We start from the raw sequence: 21600 nt of genomic DNA, 5'->3' as shown, positions 1-21600 counted from the left end.
GATTCAGCTTTTATAGTTTTTTTGTGATGTAATACCATTTATTTCCTAGTGCAAGGAAATTTCCCTCTTGATTTTGTTTCTTTATGTCTCTCTCTGGCTGCCAACTATGGGGTCGCACAGAGTCGGACACAACTGAAGTGACTTAGCAGCAGCAGCTGGCTGTCTTATTCTCTTTCTCTTTCCCTATGCCTGTCTGTCTGTCTGTCTCCTCCTCTTCCTTACATTTTAGTTTATATGAGAAGTCCCTAGGAAACATGATACGCTCAGTTTTCCAGCCCTTCCTCCTATTCTGATTCACTTGGCCTGGGGAATCTACAGGTTATGAGACTGTCCATCCAGGTGATTTTGATCAGGTGCCCTACAGGCTGCTTTAAGGGACATTGATCTAGAAATGGAGATACCCAGAGCTCTAGCAGTGGCTTTACTCCATATGATCAACACAAGTTATGCTCACAGTTTATTACCACAGTTCAGTAGTTAATAAAATGTAAACTTTCCACGAGTGGTTTGCCTGGTTAGTCTTTTTCCGTATGCTTCATTAGCATGGTCTTTCCATTTTTACCCTCATTTTCATCACTTTCAACACTTTTTCCCATCACATTCAGATTTGTTACTTTTATGACATCTAGAAACAACAAACAAAGTTATCTAAATTTTATGTGTGTTATGCAGACTGCTTCTTTTAGACAGTTGGTTGTGTCATCTAGGTCTCTTGAGTCCAGTGCTGTCTAAATCTGCTGGGTTTCTAGTGTTGGACCAGGGCTTCTTAAGTTTCTTTTTAAAGGTTTGGGGCATGAAGTGCTACATAAAATGCCACAGTGACTTTAAAATGTTCAGTGTATTCTTTTTAAAGGTTTGGGGCATGAAGTGCTACATAAAATGCCACAGTGACTTTAAAATGTTCAGTGTACTGAGATCTAATATAGTTATTAGCTAAACACATATAGGTTCATCATTAAAATAGGCAACAAAACTTTGAGTGTTGTTTTAGAAGTTCTGGCAAGTATAGATCCTGAAAGAGAAAAAAGAACTGGTTATCGATATGTTATTATATTCATGCAAAATGCATAGAAAACTTATGTCAACTATGATAAGAAAATTCATAAATACCACCAGAGACATAAATGGTTAGAAAAGCAAAAGCATTCTAACACATTAGAGATAACCGTAGAAGACATGACGAAAACATGATTGAACTCACAGTAGTAACAAAACATATCAATTGATAATAGAAATTATTTTAACAAGTAGTATCAGAAATAGAGGAAGCTACAGCAGTCTATTAAAATGTAAATGAAGTCTGAAAGTGGTGATAAACAGATATAACCTGATTTTTCATGAGAAGCCTGAAATTTATTAAATGTCAAATCTTTCTAATAAATTTATGGATTTAATATAGTTCAAAAGAGTTCTAAAGGAATTCTATTCAAAACTTGGGGAAATAATTCTAAAGGTTCATTTAGAAGTGTAGAAGTTAATAATAGTTTTAAAAATCTGAAAAAGAAGAATAAGAAAGGAATTTAGCACTTTGAGGTGTAAGAGTACATTATAAAGATTGAGTGATCAGAAAAGAATATGCGACTAATCCAAGATTAGAGGGTGGGATTAGTGAATCAGTTAAACACAGAGAGGTGACAAATTATTTATATGACTGTGTGATGTGAGAATTAAATGTTGCAATCAAGAATTGATTGTTCAATGTATGATATTAAGGTAGTTGTTTAGCAATGGGAAGGAAAAGAGAATTTTATGTGCTAATCCCTCTTTAAATACTAAAGTAAGTTAGAGAGAGGGGAAGAGAGATCAAATGAGACTTTCCCATCTCTGATATTATGGCAGACTAAATTATTACAATCTAATCCTATTGATTACTACTGAAAATTCTGAATAAAATATAAAAATCTTTTTCAGGAGGATGGGACTAACACGTACACTCTACTCTATGTAAAACAGATAATAAATAAGGATCTACCATATAGCACAGAGAATGATACTCAATAATTTGTAATAATCTATAAGGGAAAAGAACCTGAAAATGAAGATTTATATAAAGTAAAATCACTTTGTTGTACACCTGAAATTAATGTGACATTATAAATTAACTATATTTCAAAAAAATAAAAGGAAAAATCTTTCTCAAGTGTGACTAAAAATTTGATGAAATAATAAGGAATTATTAAGTCAGATGAATGAACAAGGGAATCTTCACATCTACGTAATCAGGGGACATTGAGCCTCAGTTTTCAGCCCTCCAGCTGTGGGGAACAGAAGTGAAAGCCTGCCAAGGTAGCCACAAACGGGAGATGATTCACTCATCATGCTGGAACACCAAGCCCACCCTCAGCGGAAGGGTGAACCAGAAGGAATCTGTTCTACGCTCTGCTGTGCCAGGGGAATGCAAGCAAATTCTCTCCAGGATTGAACTTAACAGCAACAAAGTAATCATTTCAGTACTTTCAGTACCAATTCTAACATCTGAATTGTACAGTTCAGTTCAGTGGACCAGTCATGTCCGACTCTTTGTGACCCAATGAATCGCAGCACGCCAGGCCTCCCTGTCCATCACCACCTCCCGGAGTTCACTCAAACTCACGTCCACTGAGTCGGTGATGCCATCCAGCCATCTCATCCTCTGTCGTCCCCTTCTCCTCCTGCCCCCAATCCCTCCCATCAGAGTCTTTTCCAAGGAGTCAACTCTTTGACGAGGTGGCCAAAGTATTGGAGTTTCAACTTTGGCATCAGTCCTTCCAAAGAACATCCAGGACTGATCTCCTTTAGGATGGATTGGTTGAATCTCCTTGCAGTCCAAGGGACTCTCAAGAGTCTTCTCCAACACCCCAGTTCAAAAGCATCAATTATTCAGCACTCAGCTATCTTCACAGTCCAACTCTCACATCCATACATGACCACTGGAAAAACCATAGCCTTGACTACACGGACATTTGTTGGCAAGGTAATGTCTCTGCTTTTGAATATGCTATCTAGGTTGGTCATAACTTTCCTTCCTAGGAGTAAGCGTCTTTTAATTTCATGGCTACAGTCACCATCTGCAGTGATTATGGAGCCCCCAAAAATAAAGTCTGACACTGTTTCCACTGTTTCCCCATGTATTTCCCATGAAGTGATGGGACCAGATGCCATGATCTTTGTTTTCTGAATGTTGAGCTTTAAGCCAACTTTTTCCACTCTCCTCTTTCACTTTAATCAAGAAGCTTTTGAGTTCCTCTTCACTTTCTGCCAGAAGGGTGATGTCATCTGCATATCTGAGGTTATCAATATTTCTCCCAGCAATCTTGATTCCAGCTTGTGCTTCTTCCAGTCCAGTGTTTCTCATGATGTATTCTGCACATAAGTTAAATAAGCAGGGTGACAATATACAGCCTTGACGAACTCCTTTTCCTATTTGGAACCAGTCTGTTGTTCCATGTCCAGTTCTAACTGTTGCTTTCTGACCTGCATACAGGTTTCTCAAGAGGCAGGTCAGGTGGTCTGGTATTCCCATCTCTTTCAGAATTTTCCACAGTTTATTGTGCTCCACACAGTCAAAGGCTTTGGCATAGTCAGTAAAGTGGAAATAGATGCTTTTCTGGAACTCTCTTGCTTTTTTGAAGATCCAGCGGATATTGGCAATTTGATCTCTGGTTTCTCTGCCTTTTCTAAAACCAGCTTGAACATCTGGAAGTTCACGGTTCACGTATTGCTGAAGCTTGGCTTGGAGAATTTTAAGCATTACTTTACTAGTGTGTGAGATAAGTGCAATTGTGTGGTAGTTTGAGCATTCTTTGGCATTACCTGTCTTTGGGATTGGAATGAAAACTGGCCTTTTCCAGTCCTATGGCCACTGCTGAGTTTTCCAAATTTGCTGGCATATTGAGTGCAGCACTTTCACAGCATCATCTTCCAAGATTTGAAATAGCTCAACTGGAATTCTATCACCTCCACTAGCTTTGTTCGTAGTGATGCTTTCTAAGGCCCACTTGACTTCACATTCCAGGATGTCTGGCTCTAGGTCAGTGATCACACCATCGTGATTATCTGGGTCGTGAAGATCTTTTTGTACAGTTCTTCTGTGTATTCCTACCATCTCTTCTTAATATCCTCTGCTTCTGTTAGGTCCATACCATTTCTGTCCTTTATCGAGCCCATCTTTGCATGAAATGTTCCCTTGGTATCTCAAATTTTCTTGAAGAGAGCTCTAGTTTTTCCCATTCCGTTGTTTTCTTTGCATTGATTGCTGAGGAAGGCTTTCTTATCTCTCCTTGCTATTCTTTGGAACTCTGCGTTCAGATGCTTATATCTTTCCTTTTCTCCTTTGCTTTTCACTTCTCTTCTCTTCACAGCTATTTGTAAGCTCTCCCCAGACAGCCATTTTGCTTTTTTGCATTTCTTTTCCATGGGGATGGTATTAATCCCTGTCTCCTGTACAATGTCACGAACCTCCGCCCATATTTCATCAGGCACTCTAGCTATCAGATCTAGTCCCTTAAATATATTTCTCATTTCCACTGTATGATCATAAGGGATTTGATTTAGGTCATACCTGAATGGTCTAGTGGTTTTCCCTACTTTCTTCAATTTAAGTCTGAATTTGGCAATAAGGAGTTCATGGTCTGAGCCACAGTCAGCTCACAGTCTTGTTTTTGCTGATTGTATAGAGCTTCTCCATCTTTGGCTGCAAAGAATATAATCAGTCTGATTTCAGTGTTGACCATATGGTGATGTCCATGTGTAGAGTCTTCTCTTGTGTTGTTGGAAGAGGGTGTTTGCTATGACCAGTGCCTTTTCTTGGCAAAACTCTATTAGTCTTTGCCCTGCTTCATTCTGTATTCCAAAGCCAAATTTGCTTGTTACTCCAGGTGTTTCTTGACTTCCTATTTTTGCATTCCAGTCCCCTATAATGAAAAGGACATCTGTTTTGGGTGTTAGTTCTAAAAGGTCTTGTAGGTCTTCACAAAACCATTCAACTTCAGCTTCTTCAGTGTTACTGGTTGGGGCATAGGCTTGGATCACCGTGATATTGAATGGTTTGCCTTGGAAACGAACAGAGATCATTCTGTCATTTTTGAGATTGCATCCAAGTACTGCATTTCGGACTCTTTTGTTGAACATGATGGCTACTCCATTTCTTCTGAGGGATTCTTGCCCGCAGTAGTAGATATAATGGTCATCGGAGTTAAATTCACCCATTCCAGTCCATTTTAGTTTGCTGATTCCTAGAATGTCAACATTCACTCTTGCCATCTCTTGTTTGACCACTTCCAATTTGCCTTGAATCATGGACCTGACATTCCAGGTTCCTATGCAATATTGCTCTTTACAGCATTGGACCGTGCTTCTATCATCAGTCACATCCACAGCTGGGTATTGTTTTTGCTTTGGCTCCATCCCTTCATTCTTTCTGGAGTTATTTCTCCACTGATCTCCAGAATCATATTAGGTACCTACCGACCTGGGGAGTTCCTCTTTCAGTATCCTATCATTTTACCTTTTCATACTGTTCATGGGGTTCTCAAGGCAAGAATACTGAAGTGGTTTGCCATTCCCTTCTCCAGTGGACCACATTCTGTCAGACCTCTCCACCATGACTCGCCCGTCTTGGTGGCCCCACATGGCATGGCTTAGTTTCATTGAGTTAGACAAGGCTGTGGCCCATGAAATTAGATTGACTAGTTTTCTATGATTATGGTTTGTGTGTCTGCCCTCTGATGCCTCTCGCAATACCTACCATCCTACTTGGGTTTCTCTTACTTTGGACGTGGGGTATCTCTTCACAGCTGCTCCAGCAAAGCACAGCCGCTGCTCCTTACCTTGGATGAGGGGTGTCTCTTCACAGCCTCCCCTCCTGACCTTGAACGTGGAGTAGCTCCTCTCAGCCCTCCTGCACCCACGCAGCCACTACTCTTTGGACTCAACCCCCTCAATTTATGAATATAGTTTAAAGTTGCTGCCAACTAGAAATCACTCATGACAAAGCAAAAACAAAAATACATGAATCCTCTATAGAGGATTCCTTCCTCCTCAGTCTCCCCATATTCCCAAAACCATTTTTCTAAGGGATGTGAGCAGGTTCTGATAAAAATTTAAAACTACACAGAAAAACAAAGAGCCAGAAGAAATAGATTTTCAATCACTTCAGATAGTAGAATTATCAGATACAGATTTTGAAACAACTCTACTTACTATATTTGAAGAAATAAAAGGGTTAATATTTAACAGGCTTCCCTGGTGGCTCAGCTGGTAAAGAATCCACCTGCAACATGGGAGATCTGGGTTCAATCCCTGGGTTGGGAAGATCCCCTGGAGAAGGGAAAGGCTACCCACTCCAGTATTCTGGCCTGGAGAATTCCATGGGCTGTATAGTCCATGGGGTTGCAAAGAGTCTGACACAACTGAGTGACTTTCACTTAGTATTTTAAACCATAGAAAGTATTTAAAATGGTCCAGTATGTTTGAAAGAGAACCCAAAATACCTAAACAAAGTAAAGCAATTAAAGTAAACACACACACACACACACACACACATGAGAGATTAGATACCTCTGAAGGGAGAATTAGTATCCTGAACGAGCAAGACAGAAGAAAGTATCCGAAATTCAACAATGATAGACCAAAAATTAGGATATATATATATACAACAGATGCAGAGATGTGACAATGGAATAAGAAGATCTAATGTATCTATATATCTCTCTGTCTATATATATAAAATCAGAATTCCAGAAAAAGGGGAGAGAGACTGAAGCATAATGAATGTTTGATGAGGTAATATCTGAGTATTTACCATAACTGATGAAAGACCCTGATCAGAGATTTAAGAATTCTGGTGAATCACAAGGAGGATAAATTAAAGAGGAACACATACTGAGCAGACTGTAGTGAAATGCAGTACACCAAAGACACAGACCATCTTACATTTGTTAAACAAAATGAATAGATTACATTCAAATGAAGGACAGCCTGAATGCTACCTTACCAAGTGGAATAGTAGAAAACAGAAGACAGTTTGATATGTTTAAAGTTCTGTAAAGCAAGTAACTGGCACACTAGAGTTTGATGCCCAGTGAAAATATCTTTCAAGAATAAGGACAAAATAAAAATATTTTAGAAAAATGCTGAGAGACTCTCAGGGAATGTAATTCTGAAAGATAGTCTTCAAGAGAAAGTAATCTCTGATGGTCTAATTTATAAGAAAGCACAAAGAGAAAAGAAAGTAGCAGATGTGTTAGTAAATCTAAGTAAATTTTAACTGTATAAAACCGTGGTGAGTGTATGGTTGGCTTAAAAAATGTGAAACATAATTGACATATGTGACTACAGTAACATGTAAGTTTGGATGGGAAGGGAAATGGATACCAGGACTTGTTAAGCTCTTTGTATGTCCAGGAGATGAATTAAAATACTGATTAAATTTAGACTGTGATTATTTAAGCTTGCACAATTGATTGTTTAGTATAACTACTAAAGGACTAGAAACAGAGCATGTAAGCTCCAACCCTGTATGAAAGGAAAAATAGAATAAAAAATGGTTTTTACTAAGTAGAAAATTATAATAGGACTCTTTTGTCACATTGTCCTTAAAAATCCATTTCAGATGGAATTTTGCACCTAAATATTAGATGACAAACCCTGAAAGCGCTTAGAATCATAATAAAGGAGATTAGCTTTATAATATCAGGGTACAGAAAAAATTTTAACAAAACTTCAAATTCATTAAAATTATCACTTTTGATTTATCAAATAATACTTTCTTCAAATAAGACTTAAAAATATAAGCTACAGAATGGGAAAAGATTTTTAAAATATGTACAGTTGATGAAGCACTAGTGTTATGATGAATATAAAAGTCCCATAAATTATAAGAAAACCAGATATCTCAATTAAAAATGGGCAAATCTCAATGGCCAAAACATGACTACATATGCAGTCTAATAATCAGGAAATTCCAAACAAGTTATCATTTTATACCAACCAGACTGACAAAAAATTGAAGCTCTCATGATACTGCTGCTGCTAAGTCGCTTCAGTTGTGTCTGACTCTGTGCGACCCCATAGACAGCAGCCCACCAGGCTCCCAGTCCCTGGGATTCTCTAGGCAAGAACACTGGAGTGGGTTGCTATTGCCTTCTCCAATGCATGAAAGTGAAAAATGAAAGTGAAGTTGCTCAGTCGTGCCCGACTCCTAGCGACCCCATGGACTGCAGCCCACCAGGCTCCTCCGTCCATGGGATTTTCCAGGCAAGAGTACTGGAGTGGGAAATACATATCTATCCTAGAGCAAATCTTGCACATTTGTACACAGAAGATTGCTCATCATAGCATTTGTCATAAGAACCTCAAACTGAAGCTGCTGGAAATTCCACCTACAGTAGAATGGCCTTTGTCGCAAAGGAAAATAATTTACTAGAGCTATAAATGGTGAATTTTAACCACTTAAAAAGTAGCCATTTATATTTGCCCATTTTTAATTGAGATATCTGGTGTTCTTATAATTTATAAGATATCTCTGATAGCTCAGTTGGTACAGAATCTGCCTGCAATGCCAGAGACCCTGGTTCACTTCCTGGCTGGGCAAGATCCACTGGAGAAGGGCTAGGCTACCTACTCCAGTATTCTTGGGCTTCCTTCGTGGCTCAGTTGGTAAAGCATCTGCCTGAAATGCAGAAGACCTAGGTTCGATCCCTCATTTAGGAAGATCCCCTGGAGAAGGGAATGACTACCCACTCCAGTATTCTGGCCTGAGTCCATTGGGTCACAAAGAGTCAGACACAACTGAGCGACTTTCACTTCACTATATTCATCATGACTCTAGTATTGAGCAGAGGAAACAAGATTCAAACGTATATATATAGTGTGGTGCCATCTATCAGATAAAAATAGGCAAACTCAGCTGCTTATTCTTTGGCATTGCCTTTCTTTGGGATTGGAGTGAAAACTGACCTTTTCCAGTCCTGTGGCCACTGCTGAGTTTTCCAAATTTGCTGGCATATTGAGTGCAGCACTTTCACAGCATCATCTTTCAGGATTTGAAATAGCTCCACTGGAATTCCATCACCTCCACTAGCTTTGTTCATAGTGATGCTTTCTAAGGCCCACTTGACTTCACATTCCAGGATGTCTGGCTCTAGGTGAGTGATCACACCATCATGATTATGTGGATTGTGAAAATCTTTTTTGTACAGTTCTTCTGTGTATTCTTGCCACCTCTTCTTAATGAACTTCCAGATGTTCAAGCTGGTTTTAGAAAAGGCAGAGGAACCAGAGATCAAATTGCCAACATCTGCTGGATCTTCGAAAAAGCAAGAGAGTTCCAGAAAAACATCTATTTCTGCTTTGTTGACTATGCCAAAGCCTTTGACTGTGTGGATCACAATAAACTGTGGAAAATTCTGAAAGAGATGGGAATACCAGACCACCTGACCTGCCGCTTGAGAAACCTGTATGCAGGTCAGGAAGCAACAGTTAGAACTGGACATGGAACAACATACTGGTTCCAAATGGGAAAAGGAGTACGTCAAGGCTGTATACTGTCACCCCGCTTATGTAACTTATATGCAGAGTACATCATGAGAAACACTGGGCCGGAAGAAGCACAAACTGGAATCAAGATTGCCGGGAGAAATATCAATAACCTCAGATAAGCAAATGACACCACCCTTATGGCAGAAACTGTAGAGGAACTAAAAAGCCTCTTGATGAAAGTGGAGAGTGAAAAAGTTGGCTTAAACCTCAACATTCAGAAAACAAAGATCATGGCATCTGGTCCCATCACTTCATGGGAAATAGATGGGGAAAGAGTGTCAGACTTTATTTTTTGGGGCTCCAAAATCACTGCAGATGTTGACTGCAGCCATGAAATTAAAAGACGCTTACTCCTTGGAAGAAGAGTTATGACCAACCTAGACAGCATATTGAAAAGCAAAGACATTACTTTGCCAACAAAGTTCTGTCTACTCAAGGCTATGGTTTTTCCAGTGGTTATATATGGATGTGAGAGTTGGACTGTGAAGAAAGCTGAGTGCCGAAGAATTGATGCTTTTAACTGTGGTGTTGGAGAAGACTCTTGAGAGTCCTTTGGACTGCAAGGAGATCCACCCAGTCCATCCTAAAGGAGATCAGTCCTGGGATTTCTTTGGAAGGTATGATGCTAAAGCTGAAACTCCAGTACTTTGGCCACCTCATGTGAAGAGTTGACTCATTGGAAAAGACTCTGATGATGGGAGGGATTGTGGGCAGGAGGAGAAGGGGACAACAGAGGATGAGATGGGTGGATGGCATCACTGACTCGATGGACGTGAGTTTGAGTGAACTCCAGGAGTTGGTGAGGGACAGGGAGGCCTGGCATGCTGCGATTCATGGAGTCACAAAGAGTCGGACACGACTGAGTGACTGATCTGAACTGATATTAGGTACAAATATGCAGAAATTGAAATGTCAGCAACTTGCTACTAATTTTCCATCACAAAAAACTGTGTAGTGAGCAGGCACAAGGGAAAACAAAGCAAAGTTAGACCAAGGAGTGTTACTAATACTGCAGATACATGGAACATGGCCTGTTAGCTCAGTAGGGTACAATGTTGGCTAACTGACAGAGCTAAAAGCAGTATTAGGGGATCATTAAATTTTTTCTTTCTACAGAATCCAATTAACTGCATTACATAATTACTGACCATATTAAGGTATCACATTGTTATCTGAAAACTCTAAAATCATCAGTTTAAATATATCAATATATCATATCAAAAAGGAATTGTGCCTCTTAAATAATTATTTTGAATGTTACCTGCCAGAAAATCATATAGAATATACATCTGTTTCCCCATCGCCTCCCTTCTTTTCTTTCTGTACAAACCATATGCCTGTTTACCTACATTCCCTCCTTCCCTTTATCTTTTCCTGTCTTTTTAAAATTAAAATGTGAAATTTCTTGCAAGTCATGATGCTGGTTTTCTGACTGAATTGTCATCCAAAGTGACAGGAAGAAATCAGGAGGACAGTTAAATGCAGTAAAAATGACCTGACCCATCTGATGAAAAATCTACATGGCTTGGTTGGGATAATCAATAATACAATGAGGAGATCCACTCTCAACATCAATTTGCCAATTAGCTGCTAAAGTTGCTTTCCACTTCCTATCTCAAAAGTTTACAATTCACACTTTACCCATCTTTATTAAACCTGGGCATCTCGCATCTGATCTGTGATTGTCAAGAAGAACTTTATGCCTCTTACACGTGTAGAAAATCTTCTCTCCCTGGCTAGTGGATGGGAGCATGCTGCTGCTAAGTTGCTTCAGTCATGTCGTGTCTGACTCTGTGTGACCCCACAGATGGCAGCCCACCAGGCTCCCCCGTCCCTGGGATTCTCCAGGCAAGAACACTGGAGTGGGTTGCCATTTCCTTCTCCAATGCGTGAAAGTGAAGTCACTCAGTCATGTCTGACCCTCAGCAACCCCGTGGACTGCAGCCTTCCAGGCTCCTCCGTCCATGGGATTTTCCAGGCAAGAGTACTGGATTGAGGTGCCATTGCTTTCTCATGGCAGTCTGCATTTCCTCTTGCCCCCTTCTGCCTTAGTTTCCCTGATATTCCCCACATGGGAGGTGCTGAATGGTCCATGCAACGTGTGCCATTGGGAATAGATCAGGTAAGTGACGGTCTGAAGATGAAGTGTATCCAGGGGTTAAGATCCTGTCACCCGATTTACCTGGTGACCCAAGGTTGCTGAGAGAAACACAGACAAGCAAACTGTACAGTTGTTTTCTGTTTACAGAAGGATATCTTAAAATCGGATCTCATCATCTGCTCGGTGGCTGCTGTTCTGTCCTTTGCAGTCAGTGCCAGCACTGTGTTCCTGTCCTTGCGAGTATGTATCCATTTAGCTTTGCACTCTTCCCCTCTCCTCATTGTCTGTAATAAACAGAGCCCACTGTGCAGCTCCAGGCTATTGATAGGTTAGTGGAGCCAGAGAAAGAATAGAAAAGAATAGAGAGCGTGGAGGAATATATCCAGGTGTGTTGAGTTATGTCTGAGATGAGTTTTGGCCCACAACACAAAGTTGAGTCACATGTTTTACCCTTGCTGTTTCTCATCCAGGGAATTGTTTGGCTAGCATATCTTGTAGAATCCACCATGAGGATGGTCAACAGTCATAAAACAGGACCACAGCTCACTGCTAAGAGTGGAGAAGGGAGGACTCACCAAATCAGGAATGAGATGGAAGTCACAGAGCCAAAAAGATTGTCAGAACATAATTTTCAGTTGGAAAAACAACAGTATAGTGAGCCAGATGGGATTTCTGGCTAGAGGTTCTCGCGGACATTTGCTGTCTCACTTTTCTATCAGTGAAGAAAAGTCTGTTAGCTAAATTTGTTATTCTCCATCTCATCTTTAAAAAAAAAAACAACAAGCAAGAAAAAGTATTCTAATGGGCAGAATATCTCAGCCTTTTGTGCACTCCGTCTTGGTGGTTCTCAATGCAGAGACCAAATTTCAAGTGCTGCGGGAGAAATTTTCAGAGGCCTGAAGAAAGAGCTGAGTTTGGCTGTGTGTGCTTTAGGAGGAGCAGAGAAGGTTCTGGATTATTGACAGGCATCCTTCCCCACGCTTCCAGCTACGCACTGACTCTTATCTTCTTCTGTTGCAGCCTTTTCTCAGCATTGTGCTCTTCGCCCTGGCTGGAGCCGTGGGGTTTGTAACCCACTACCTGCTCCCCCAGCTGCGCAAGCATCACCCATGGATGTGGATTTCACACCCCATCCTTAAAAGCAGAGAGTATCAGCAACAGGAAGTGAGAGGTGAGTAAGGTATCCCTCATACAAATAGGGTGTGGTGAGAGGTCTGCTTTATACTGAGAGTGTGCACAGCTGTGCAAATGCACTTAGTGCTGTGGAAATGTACCCTTAAATATGGTGATGTACGGATTACTTTATGTGTGTGTATTTGTTGTGTTAGTCACTCAGTTTTGTCCAACTTTTTGCAACCCCATGGACTGTAGCCGGCCAGTCTTCTCTATCCGTGGAATTCTCCAGGTGAGAATACTGGAGTGGGTTGCCATTCCCTTTTCTAGGGGATCATCCCGACCCAGGGATCAAACCCAGGTCTCCTGAATTGCAGGCAAATTCTTTACCATCTGAGCCACCAGGGAAGTGTGTATTTCACTGCAGTAGATAAAGGACAGCATGTGTACCTTGAAGTGTACATTAATGTTCCCGGAACAAGAAAGTTGAAGTGGAGTGAATTAGAAGTCTGTTTTATGAAAATGATTGGTTGTTATTATTGAGGAAAATTTCATTTATATCATTCAGACCTGAACGTTATACTGTTCCACTTTCAGCTTATGGGGGACCAAGAATAGCATCACTCAACTTGCCTTGTCATCTTCCACAAAACCAGAGGTGGGATGTAGCAGAGGCACCTTTGAATTTTGATCCATGAACCCTTGAAATTTTATTGAATTTGCAGTGCTCACCTAGAACTAGACCCACAGCCCGACCTGGACTTGACTGAGCAGTTTTCATGGCTGACTCTGGCCACCATTAAGTAACAGCCTGGTCATTACATTAAGTAATGACCCTAACAGTGTTTGAGCTTCTAAGTAAAAAAGTCAGAAATTTCCCTGTTAGGTCTCTCCAGGCTCTGATTGAACAGATGGCAGATGGATTGATTTATCCCCATTTTTCAGATATATTGGGCACGGTTTATAGCTATAGTTTGTAACTAACCCATGATGCTAGGTCTGCACAGAACCATCTAGCTCACTGTAATTTCTCCATTGTTAAATGAGTCATCTGGTCATCTCCACCTTCAGACAGGAGGGTATATGAGTAACACCAAGGTTTGCTGACTCAAACTCATAGTTTTCTGACTCAAGGTTTGCTGGACTCCGCCAGGTTTGTCATCAATAACTCCAGTAGACTAGTACTGAAATGATTTAGTGTTGTTTCGAAGACTCCTAAGAACTCAGGTACCACAGTCCCATATGTTTCCACTGCGGAAAGAATTTAGCAAAAGGCAAAGAGATAAGAAGTGGTTTATTAGAATAGGATGCTTGTGAGGGTTACAGGTGAGTACGCGAGAGGATGCCATGGCCAGAACTTACTGGGCTACAGTTTTAAAGTCAAAGGAAAAGTGGAGAGGGTAGAAGATCTTTGTTATTCTTGAGTAGATGCCATGCTTCCATCATCAGTTCCTCCCGCAGGTTGGGCAGGGGAGTTTTCTTGTCCCTACTAGGGACACAAATGATTGCTTTTTGTGTGTACAGAGAGCATGGCCTTTCTGAGCTCCCTGGGCAGGATGTGGGTCTCAGGCCTCCATTGTTTTATTGTTTGGGGGCAAGTCTCATGATTCTGCTGTGTGTTTTTGCTGCTGAGCAAGCCTGCTTGGTTTTGTGGTTAAGCAAACCTGCGTTCTTGAGTGATTGTTAATTTACAGGGGTCTCCCATATTTTTTTACTTACAATCCCCTAGTGAGATTAACCATTTAAGTACCCACTTCATCTCTTCACTCTTTTCCTATCAGTGTGACCAAAGTAAAAGGGCAGAGGGGAATTAATTTAAGAAGAAATAAAATAATCACTTATGATGCTGCCAGGAATAGAGACCATGTCTGAGTGGCTGCCAGCAGCTGCCTTAATTTGAAACAGTGACATCAGTAAAACGGGGTTTTGCTTAGAGGAGAGACATGGCCTAATGGACCTGCTGCCAGCATAGGGTTTAGAAGGCAGTGGAGGCAGTTCAGACTGTCCTGCCTTTGGGTGTTTATTATTCCCACTTACAGCACTAGTGGCTCGCCAAAGATCAAGCTGCATAATACAGTTTTTAAATGCTGTGTTCAATCTTGTGTGCTGCTGCTGCTACATAAATGCAAATTACTATCAGTAATATAAAAATTGAAGGAAGATGAGCTCAGAGTAGGTGCAGGTGATAATGGTCAGTTCACGTTACATCCACCTAGACAGAAAGTGAAGGAAGGTAGCAGCGTTGGTCACTCAGTCATGTCCAACTCTTTGCAACCCAATGGACTGTGTAGCTCACCAGGCTCCTGTCCATGGAATTCTCCAGACAAGAATACTGGAGTGGGTTGCCATTCCTTTCTCCAGGAGATCTTCCTGACCCAGGGATCAATCCCAGGTCTCCCTCATTGCAGGCAGATTCTTTACCGTCTGAGCAGTCCATCCAAACCAGTGCCTGCATGTGGGTCAGTCAAGCAACATAAAGAAAAGACGAGTTTCTTTAGGACTTCTGCAGTGTCAGGGTCGCATTTGCCTTTCGTTTCCTTAACTTATTATTGAAAGACTAGGTTTTGTTGACATTAGTGGAGTATTGTTTCGGCCTCAGTGGTAAGTAGTTGATGGGGATTTGAGGTCAGATGCTTTCAGTTGGGAAACTGCATATCTATATCTGTATCATCGTTTCTATGCCTGTACCTAGATACTTAAATGCCTTTGGGTTGAGGACAGAGAACTTGACAAGAGAGAGAAAAATAAGACAGATCAGTGTAGACTCCTCTTGTTGTGGCAGTTCAGAGTGTGCAATTCAACACTGAAAGATAAGAGTGAGCTGTGGAAAACTTGGAATTTGTGTGTGTGTGTGATTGTTTTTTACCCCTGAATCTAAAAGAACCCAGCCTAGGTTGGAATCATTTAGATATTTTAAATCTGAATGATCTTTTCAAGACAAAGTTCAAGAGCGAGAAAGGAGAGTGTGTTTGTATGCTGATGTCCCCTCTTGAAGGACTGAGTGGGTGGGCAGCTCTGAGCCTCTGCCCTTTACGATAGGCGGGAGACATTCCCCTTGGTACCATGGGCTTCAACAGAGACTTGGTGGATATGCCTCACTTGCCTACATTAGCTGTTTATAATCTACCTGAAATCCAGCCAAGAGTAATAGATTTAACATGTCAGGCTCGTAATGAAAAACAGATTGCATTTCAAAATTGTGTGTTAGAAGGAAAATCCAAATACTTAAAATGTGTTAGTATGAAAGTATTAAAGACCATTTACCTATTTTGATATCATCCACAGCCTGTTTTCTCACTTCCTCCTCTTGGCTGCCTTTCTGCCTTTTAGGTATTTCATTCTTTATTCCTTCTACTAGCCAGAAAACATGCATAGGAAATTCAAGCTGATCACATACCTTTAATGTGAGAATGTGTCAAATCTTCTTTCTCATATGATCACAGAATGTTTTGGAAAAGCAGAGCAGGGCTGGTAGTACTGTGATCCCTGGTCGTGCAGTAGACATAGCTAACAGAGAACAGTCCTAAAACGGGCCAGTGGCAGACTTTACCACTCAGCTGGAATTGGCATGTGAGACAAGGCCTGAGTGTTGTGTATGTCTTGACGTCTATGTAATACTATGCCACCACTTTACTGGGAGGAAACTGACACCCAGAGATGTCAAGGGACGTTGACCCAGGTCCCACTAAGTTTGTGGCCGGTGAATGATCAGAACCCAGGTGATCTCACTCCCTCTGGTCATATACTATTTCTGCAACCTATATTGCTCTTACTGCACTGGGAAGATGGTGTGCCAAAAAACACACAAAAAAGCAAATAACAACAAAACCAACAACCAGTAGAAGGCTCAGACCCTGAGTGAGCAGGTTATAGTTAACTTCATGTCCATTGGTTGTATGCGTGCTCAGTCGTGTCTGACTCTGTCTTTGTGACCTATGAACTGTAGCCTGCCAGGCTTCTCTGTCCATGGAATTTTTCCAGGCAAGAATACTGCAGTGAGTTGCCATTTCCTTCTTCAAGGGATTTTCCTGACCCAGAGATCAAACCTGGGTCTCTTACATCTCTTGCATTGGCAGACAGGTTCTTTACCACTGAGCTATCCGGGAAGCCCAACTGACATGCCCATTGGTTAAGCTGTTCTAACTGGTTGGTTCTGTGTATTAAATGGAAATAAATGAGATTTTAAAATTAAATGTTGGATTAGGATCTGGAGCATGGTAGGTATTTAATAATATTGATGGAATGAATGAATGACTGATTGGTGCTTTGTAAATTCACTGAAGGAAGAGTTCCCCACAGACAGAAAAAGCCCAGAAGTAAAGGCTTGTTTGAAGGACTCTAGTCTATGTGTATGGAGAAGGCAATGGCACCCCACTCCAGTACTCTTGCCTGGAAAATCCCATGGATGGAGGAGCCTGGTGGGCTGCAGTCCATGGGGTCGCTAAGAGTTGGACACGACTGAGCGACTTCACTTTCACTTTCCACTTTCATGCATTGGAGAAGGAAATGGCAACCCACTCCAGTGTTCTTGCCTGGAGAATCCCAGGTACATGGGAGCCTGGTGGGTTGCCGTCTATGGGGTCGCACAGAGTCGGACATGACTGAAGCGACTTAGCAGCAGCAGCAGCAGTCTATGTGTATAATAAGATGCATACCTAGAGACTCATCCCACAGCAAAATATGGTTGCAGGAAAAGCTTAAGCTGTAATTTTTGGATGCATTAGAATAAATGGATGAAAGGTCTAGAAATCATTAAAATATCAATTGAAAAATCTCATTTGCATTTTAATTTAACCAAATTCACTATTATAAAGCTAATTCACAATTGAGTCCTCAGTTTGTAATCCTTAAATGAGATTTACTGTGCATTTTAACAAATCTTGCCTGTTGATTTGCAGATAGACTGGTTTCTCCATGTGAAAGACTCGGTTCTGACGGATACTGCTTTTTCTAATGTGTTTTTCATTTATAATTCCCTGGTGGCTCAGCTGGTAAAGAATCTACCTGCAGTGCCAGAGACCTAGGTTTGATCCCTATCAATCCCTGGGTTGGAAAGATCCCCTGGAGAAAGGAATGGCTGCCCACTCCAGGATTATGGCCCGGAGAATTCCATGGACTATCCATGGGGTCACAAAGAGTCAGACATGACCGAGTGACTTTCACTTCACTAATACATACTGTTAAAAGCCAAACAGGACAAGTTGTGATGAAAAGCAGCCGTCCCTGGTCAACTTTTTCCTGTATGATTCGTCCTTACTTTTGACTCTAGGTCTTTCTTCTGGTATTTACCATAATTCTTCCAAATAATGTGCATGTTCTCATCTTTGTTAATATTTCAGATTTGCCTGTCTACTGACTTTCTGTTACGAATAATAAAGATCTCTCTCTTCTCTTTCCTTATGTATGAACATTTTCCCCTACTCCTTCCTCCTAATATGATTTTTGTTGAACATATATTCAGTTTTTTCCTAATCATATATGTGTATGTCATATAGCAAGTCTGATTGTTCATGTCTAGTTCGGTAGTGTACCATGCTTGCATTTCCTTTCTTGTTTAGATTTCTGTTTTTGCATCTCCTAGCCTTTCCAATTTCTGTTCTGTTTTTGTGTGTCCTGCCTTTCCAATAACTATGTAAAATATCTCTTGACTTAATTTTCCACACAGGCACACTTGAAAAATACTCTTTTACTTCCATCCTTTCCCAGACTCTCTCTGGAACCTGTTTCAATTGTTCCTTGTTTATTCCCTTTGAATGAAACACATCCTCTGGCTACTTCAGGGGAAGGGTGCATGGTAGGGAAATGTTTTGAGACTTCATCTATCTCAAAATGTTTTCATTCTACTTTGCACTTAACAGAGAGCTTGGAGTGTGTAGCTTGTGAGGGGTAAGCACTTCTTTCGGAATCCTAAGCTAATGTCCCATTGTTTTCTATCTCCTGTTGCTGCTGGTGAAAAGTCTGATGTCTTCCCGGCTCCTGGTCCTTTATATGTGACCAGATGTTACCATGCAGGAAGCTTTTGGAAAGTTTAGGAGGGAATGAAACTGTCATGGCCCAGAGAACAGGCTCTGAACAAGGCAGGGCTCAGATCCTATCTCTGTCCCTATTAGTGGGGCTTAACTTTTGTGATTCATCTATGATGATGGGTTCCTACAACAAAGATTTATTGGGGGATGAAATGAATCGAGGCAATACATGTAAAGCATTTGGCAAGGTCCTTGTGTGGCAGACTGCACTCAGTAAGCACATCCTGCTGCTCCTCTTCTCCAGGCTTCTGCATTCAGTTATTTTACACCTTGTTTTGTGCCTCATTTCACCCACTGTGCTATAAGTTGGCGACCCTTTATGATCTGGATAGACATGTTGTGAAATTTTTGCCGGCAGGTGATAGTACTGCTAAAATGACCTAGCTTACAGAATTTCCATGGGGATTAACTCCAACCAGATAAAATCTTTTGAAATGTATATAGCGCTAGAGGAAAGAATAAGGCATGTCTGATTTTACAACCTAAAGGCTGTACTGGGGTCTATGGGACGGTCTCATCTTCACGTGTGTGATGAGGAAACACTATGGTTCTGGAAAGGAGGATGTATCCTTACCCCCTTTGTCTCTCTATATAGAGAGATGCTAGCATCAAGAGATAGAGACCTAGGAAACCCTCCAATGCCTCTTTAATTCAGAATGACTCAGCTGAACCAGTGCCACCTGAGAAACAGTCTCATTTGCTACGGTGCTTCTGAAAGAGTGTTACAAATGCCACAGAAGTGGCTAGGGCTGATGTGTCAGAAAATCACCTGCCAGCTGGCAGCCTGCCTTATGTATTGCCAATGTTCTTATTATTTTCATGTACCTTCTCTTCCCTTCCTCTTCTTTCCCTTCTTGCCTGGCTCTGCTTCTTCTCCTCTCATCTTCTGGCCCATCTCCTCCCAGTCGACTGGGGAACTTACCTTCCTGTGTCAGTCTGCACAGGCTGGAGGGGGCTGCCGGGGACTGGCAGTGGAACCAGGCTTACACAGCAGCAGGAAGACAGACAGATGGAATCCAGTGTTCTTTGCTCACAGGGGAGCGAGGCAGAGGGAGTCTTAGAGAAGCACAGGCCAACCCCAGGCAGCATTAAGAGAGAAAGGGTTTGGGGACAGAGTTCAGCCGTCAGCTGCCAACCTCAGACTCCCACTCTCTCTCCAGCAAGCCATGGAATTTTTATCAGGTGCCCCCTGGGGTTCTCCTAGACTGCTGATAAATTTAAAACAATGCAGAAGTAAAATAATTGGGGAAAGATTAAAAAAAAAACACTAACATTGAAAATTAGCCAGTCTTTTTGTTTGGCTGCTCCATGAGGCATGTGGGATCTTAGTTCCCTGACCAAGGATCGAACCCATGCCCCTGGCATGGAAGTGTGAAGTCTTAACCAGTGGACCACCAGGGAAGTCCCTGTAAGCCTTACTGTGCTGGATTTGATGTATGCAGGCCAGCACTGCAGCAGCTTTGAGCTCTCTGGGCCGAGCGTGCATGGCAAGGCAGGCCTGAGAGAAGGAGGAACGATGCCCGTTCCCAGCTAGAGTAGGTGAGGCCCCTGTGATGGGGGCTGACTCAGGCTCCCTGCCATGCATCTGTTGGGATCTTATCTAAAATCACGTAACCCTCACAGTGCTTTATGATATGATAATTGACGTAGATGCCCGTGGAAAAATAGAATTACGGTTTTAAAATAATCTTGTCATTGAAATAACATATACATCATACTTTACTTGAGGGGAGGAATCCTGATTGTGCAAGTTTGTCGTTCATCAAGTGCCTGCTACGTACCAGGTGCTGTGCTGGGTGTCGATGATACAGAAATGGAAAAGAGCATAATCCTTGCTCTTGGCAAGATGGTTGTTCTCACGAGAAGTGTCTTCCTTCAGTGCCCATGGTGAGCACATCTGAAAGTTTCTCTTAACCCTTTTTTTTGTGAACATTTTGACCTAACCATCTTTATGTGAAAAATTGATAAATGATTCACTAGTATTTTTAGTTTAAATACTATGGATTAATATTAGTAGAGGACCTTTCTACCAAGAAGGGAGAGTACATTAGTTCCCGAGTCTCATAAGAATTTCTCCATCCCTTTGAGGAGATGTGAAGAATATATTTTTAATCCCCACTGAATTGATGAAAAAAAAAAATTCAGTGGGATGGTTTTGGGGAAATGAGCTAAACATTTTAAAAAATTGAATTAGACTTTGTATCAAATGAAAATCCAGATGGATTAAAGATTTAAATTGTTTTAAAGAAAGAAAAGAACCAGAATAGCACTGCAAAAAATATAGGTCAAGTTATATAATCTTAGTTAGGGAAAGAGAAAAAGAATTTTTCAAACATGATTCCAAACTCAAAAATCACCAAAGAAACAACTGAAAAATTGTATTCCTTGAAATATATGAGCTTTATTATTGTGATTCCTGAACGTTCCCACCTTGTATTTCTCTAAGATGTTTACCATGATATTGAACCTGGTAATAGTTATTAAGCAGTTCAAACATATTTATGGACACTGTCACATGCCAAGGACCATGTGAATGCTGATGAAGCACTTGGGAGGGAGGCCAGCACGATCTCACCCCAGGACAAAAGAAAGGGGGAACACTTTGGCCAGGAGGAGATCCTGAACTCCTATGAGGCAGGCAGTGCCTCACCACGAAAGCCCCCGCTTCTCAAACTTTGTTCTCTTAAGTGTCTGCTTTTGTTATTTATGTCAATGATCTGTGATGTTGCCTGAATCGCCTGAGTGGCTTCTATGAACAGAGTACAGTGCTGAATGTCAAATATGAGGAAGAAAGACAGCCCTGGACCCCTGGCTGTGCTAAAGAGATGAACATTCATCACA

General features: G+C 41.3%; 1 protein-coding gene across 2 annotated transcripts in view; it reads left to right on the top strand.

Annotated features, from left to right (window-relative positions):
* PCNX2 (pecanex 2) overlaps positions 1–21600 on the top strand; it is a 311392-nt gene that overhangs the window by 131575 nt on the left and 158217 nt on the right. For both annotated transcript variants that reach the window (XM_070781873.1, XM_070781874.1), the window contains 2 exons: positions 11768–11860; positions 12641–12791. In XM_070781873.1, the coding sequence (XP_070637974.1) occupies positions 11768–11860; positions 12641–12791 (244 nt within the window). The remainder of the gene's footprint in view (positions 1–11767; positions 11861–12640; positions 12792–21600) is intronic.

This window comes from Bos indicus, chromosome 28 (genome assembly GCF_029378745.1).
Source record: "Bos indicus isolate NIAB-ARS_2022 breed Sahiwal x Tharparkar chromosome 28, NIAB-ARS_B.indTharparkar_mat_pri_1.0, whole genome shotgun sequence".
Lineage (NCBI taxonomy): Eukaryota > Metazoa > Chordata > Mammalia > Artiodactyla > Bovidae > Bos > Bos indicus.
Note: the sequence above shows the minus strand (reverse complement) of the source record. Positions and strands in the feature narration are given on the sequence as shown.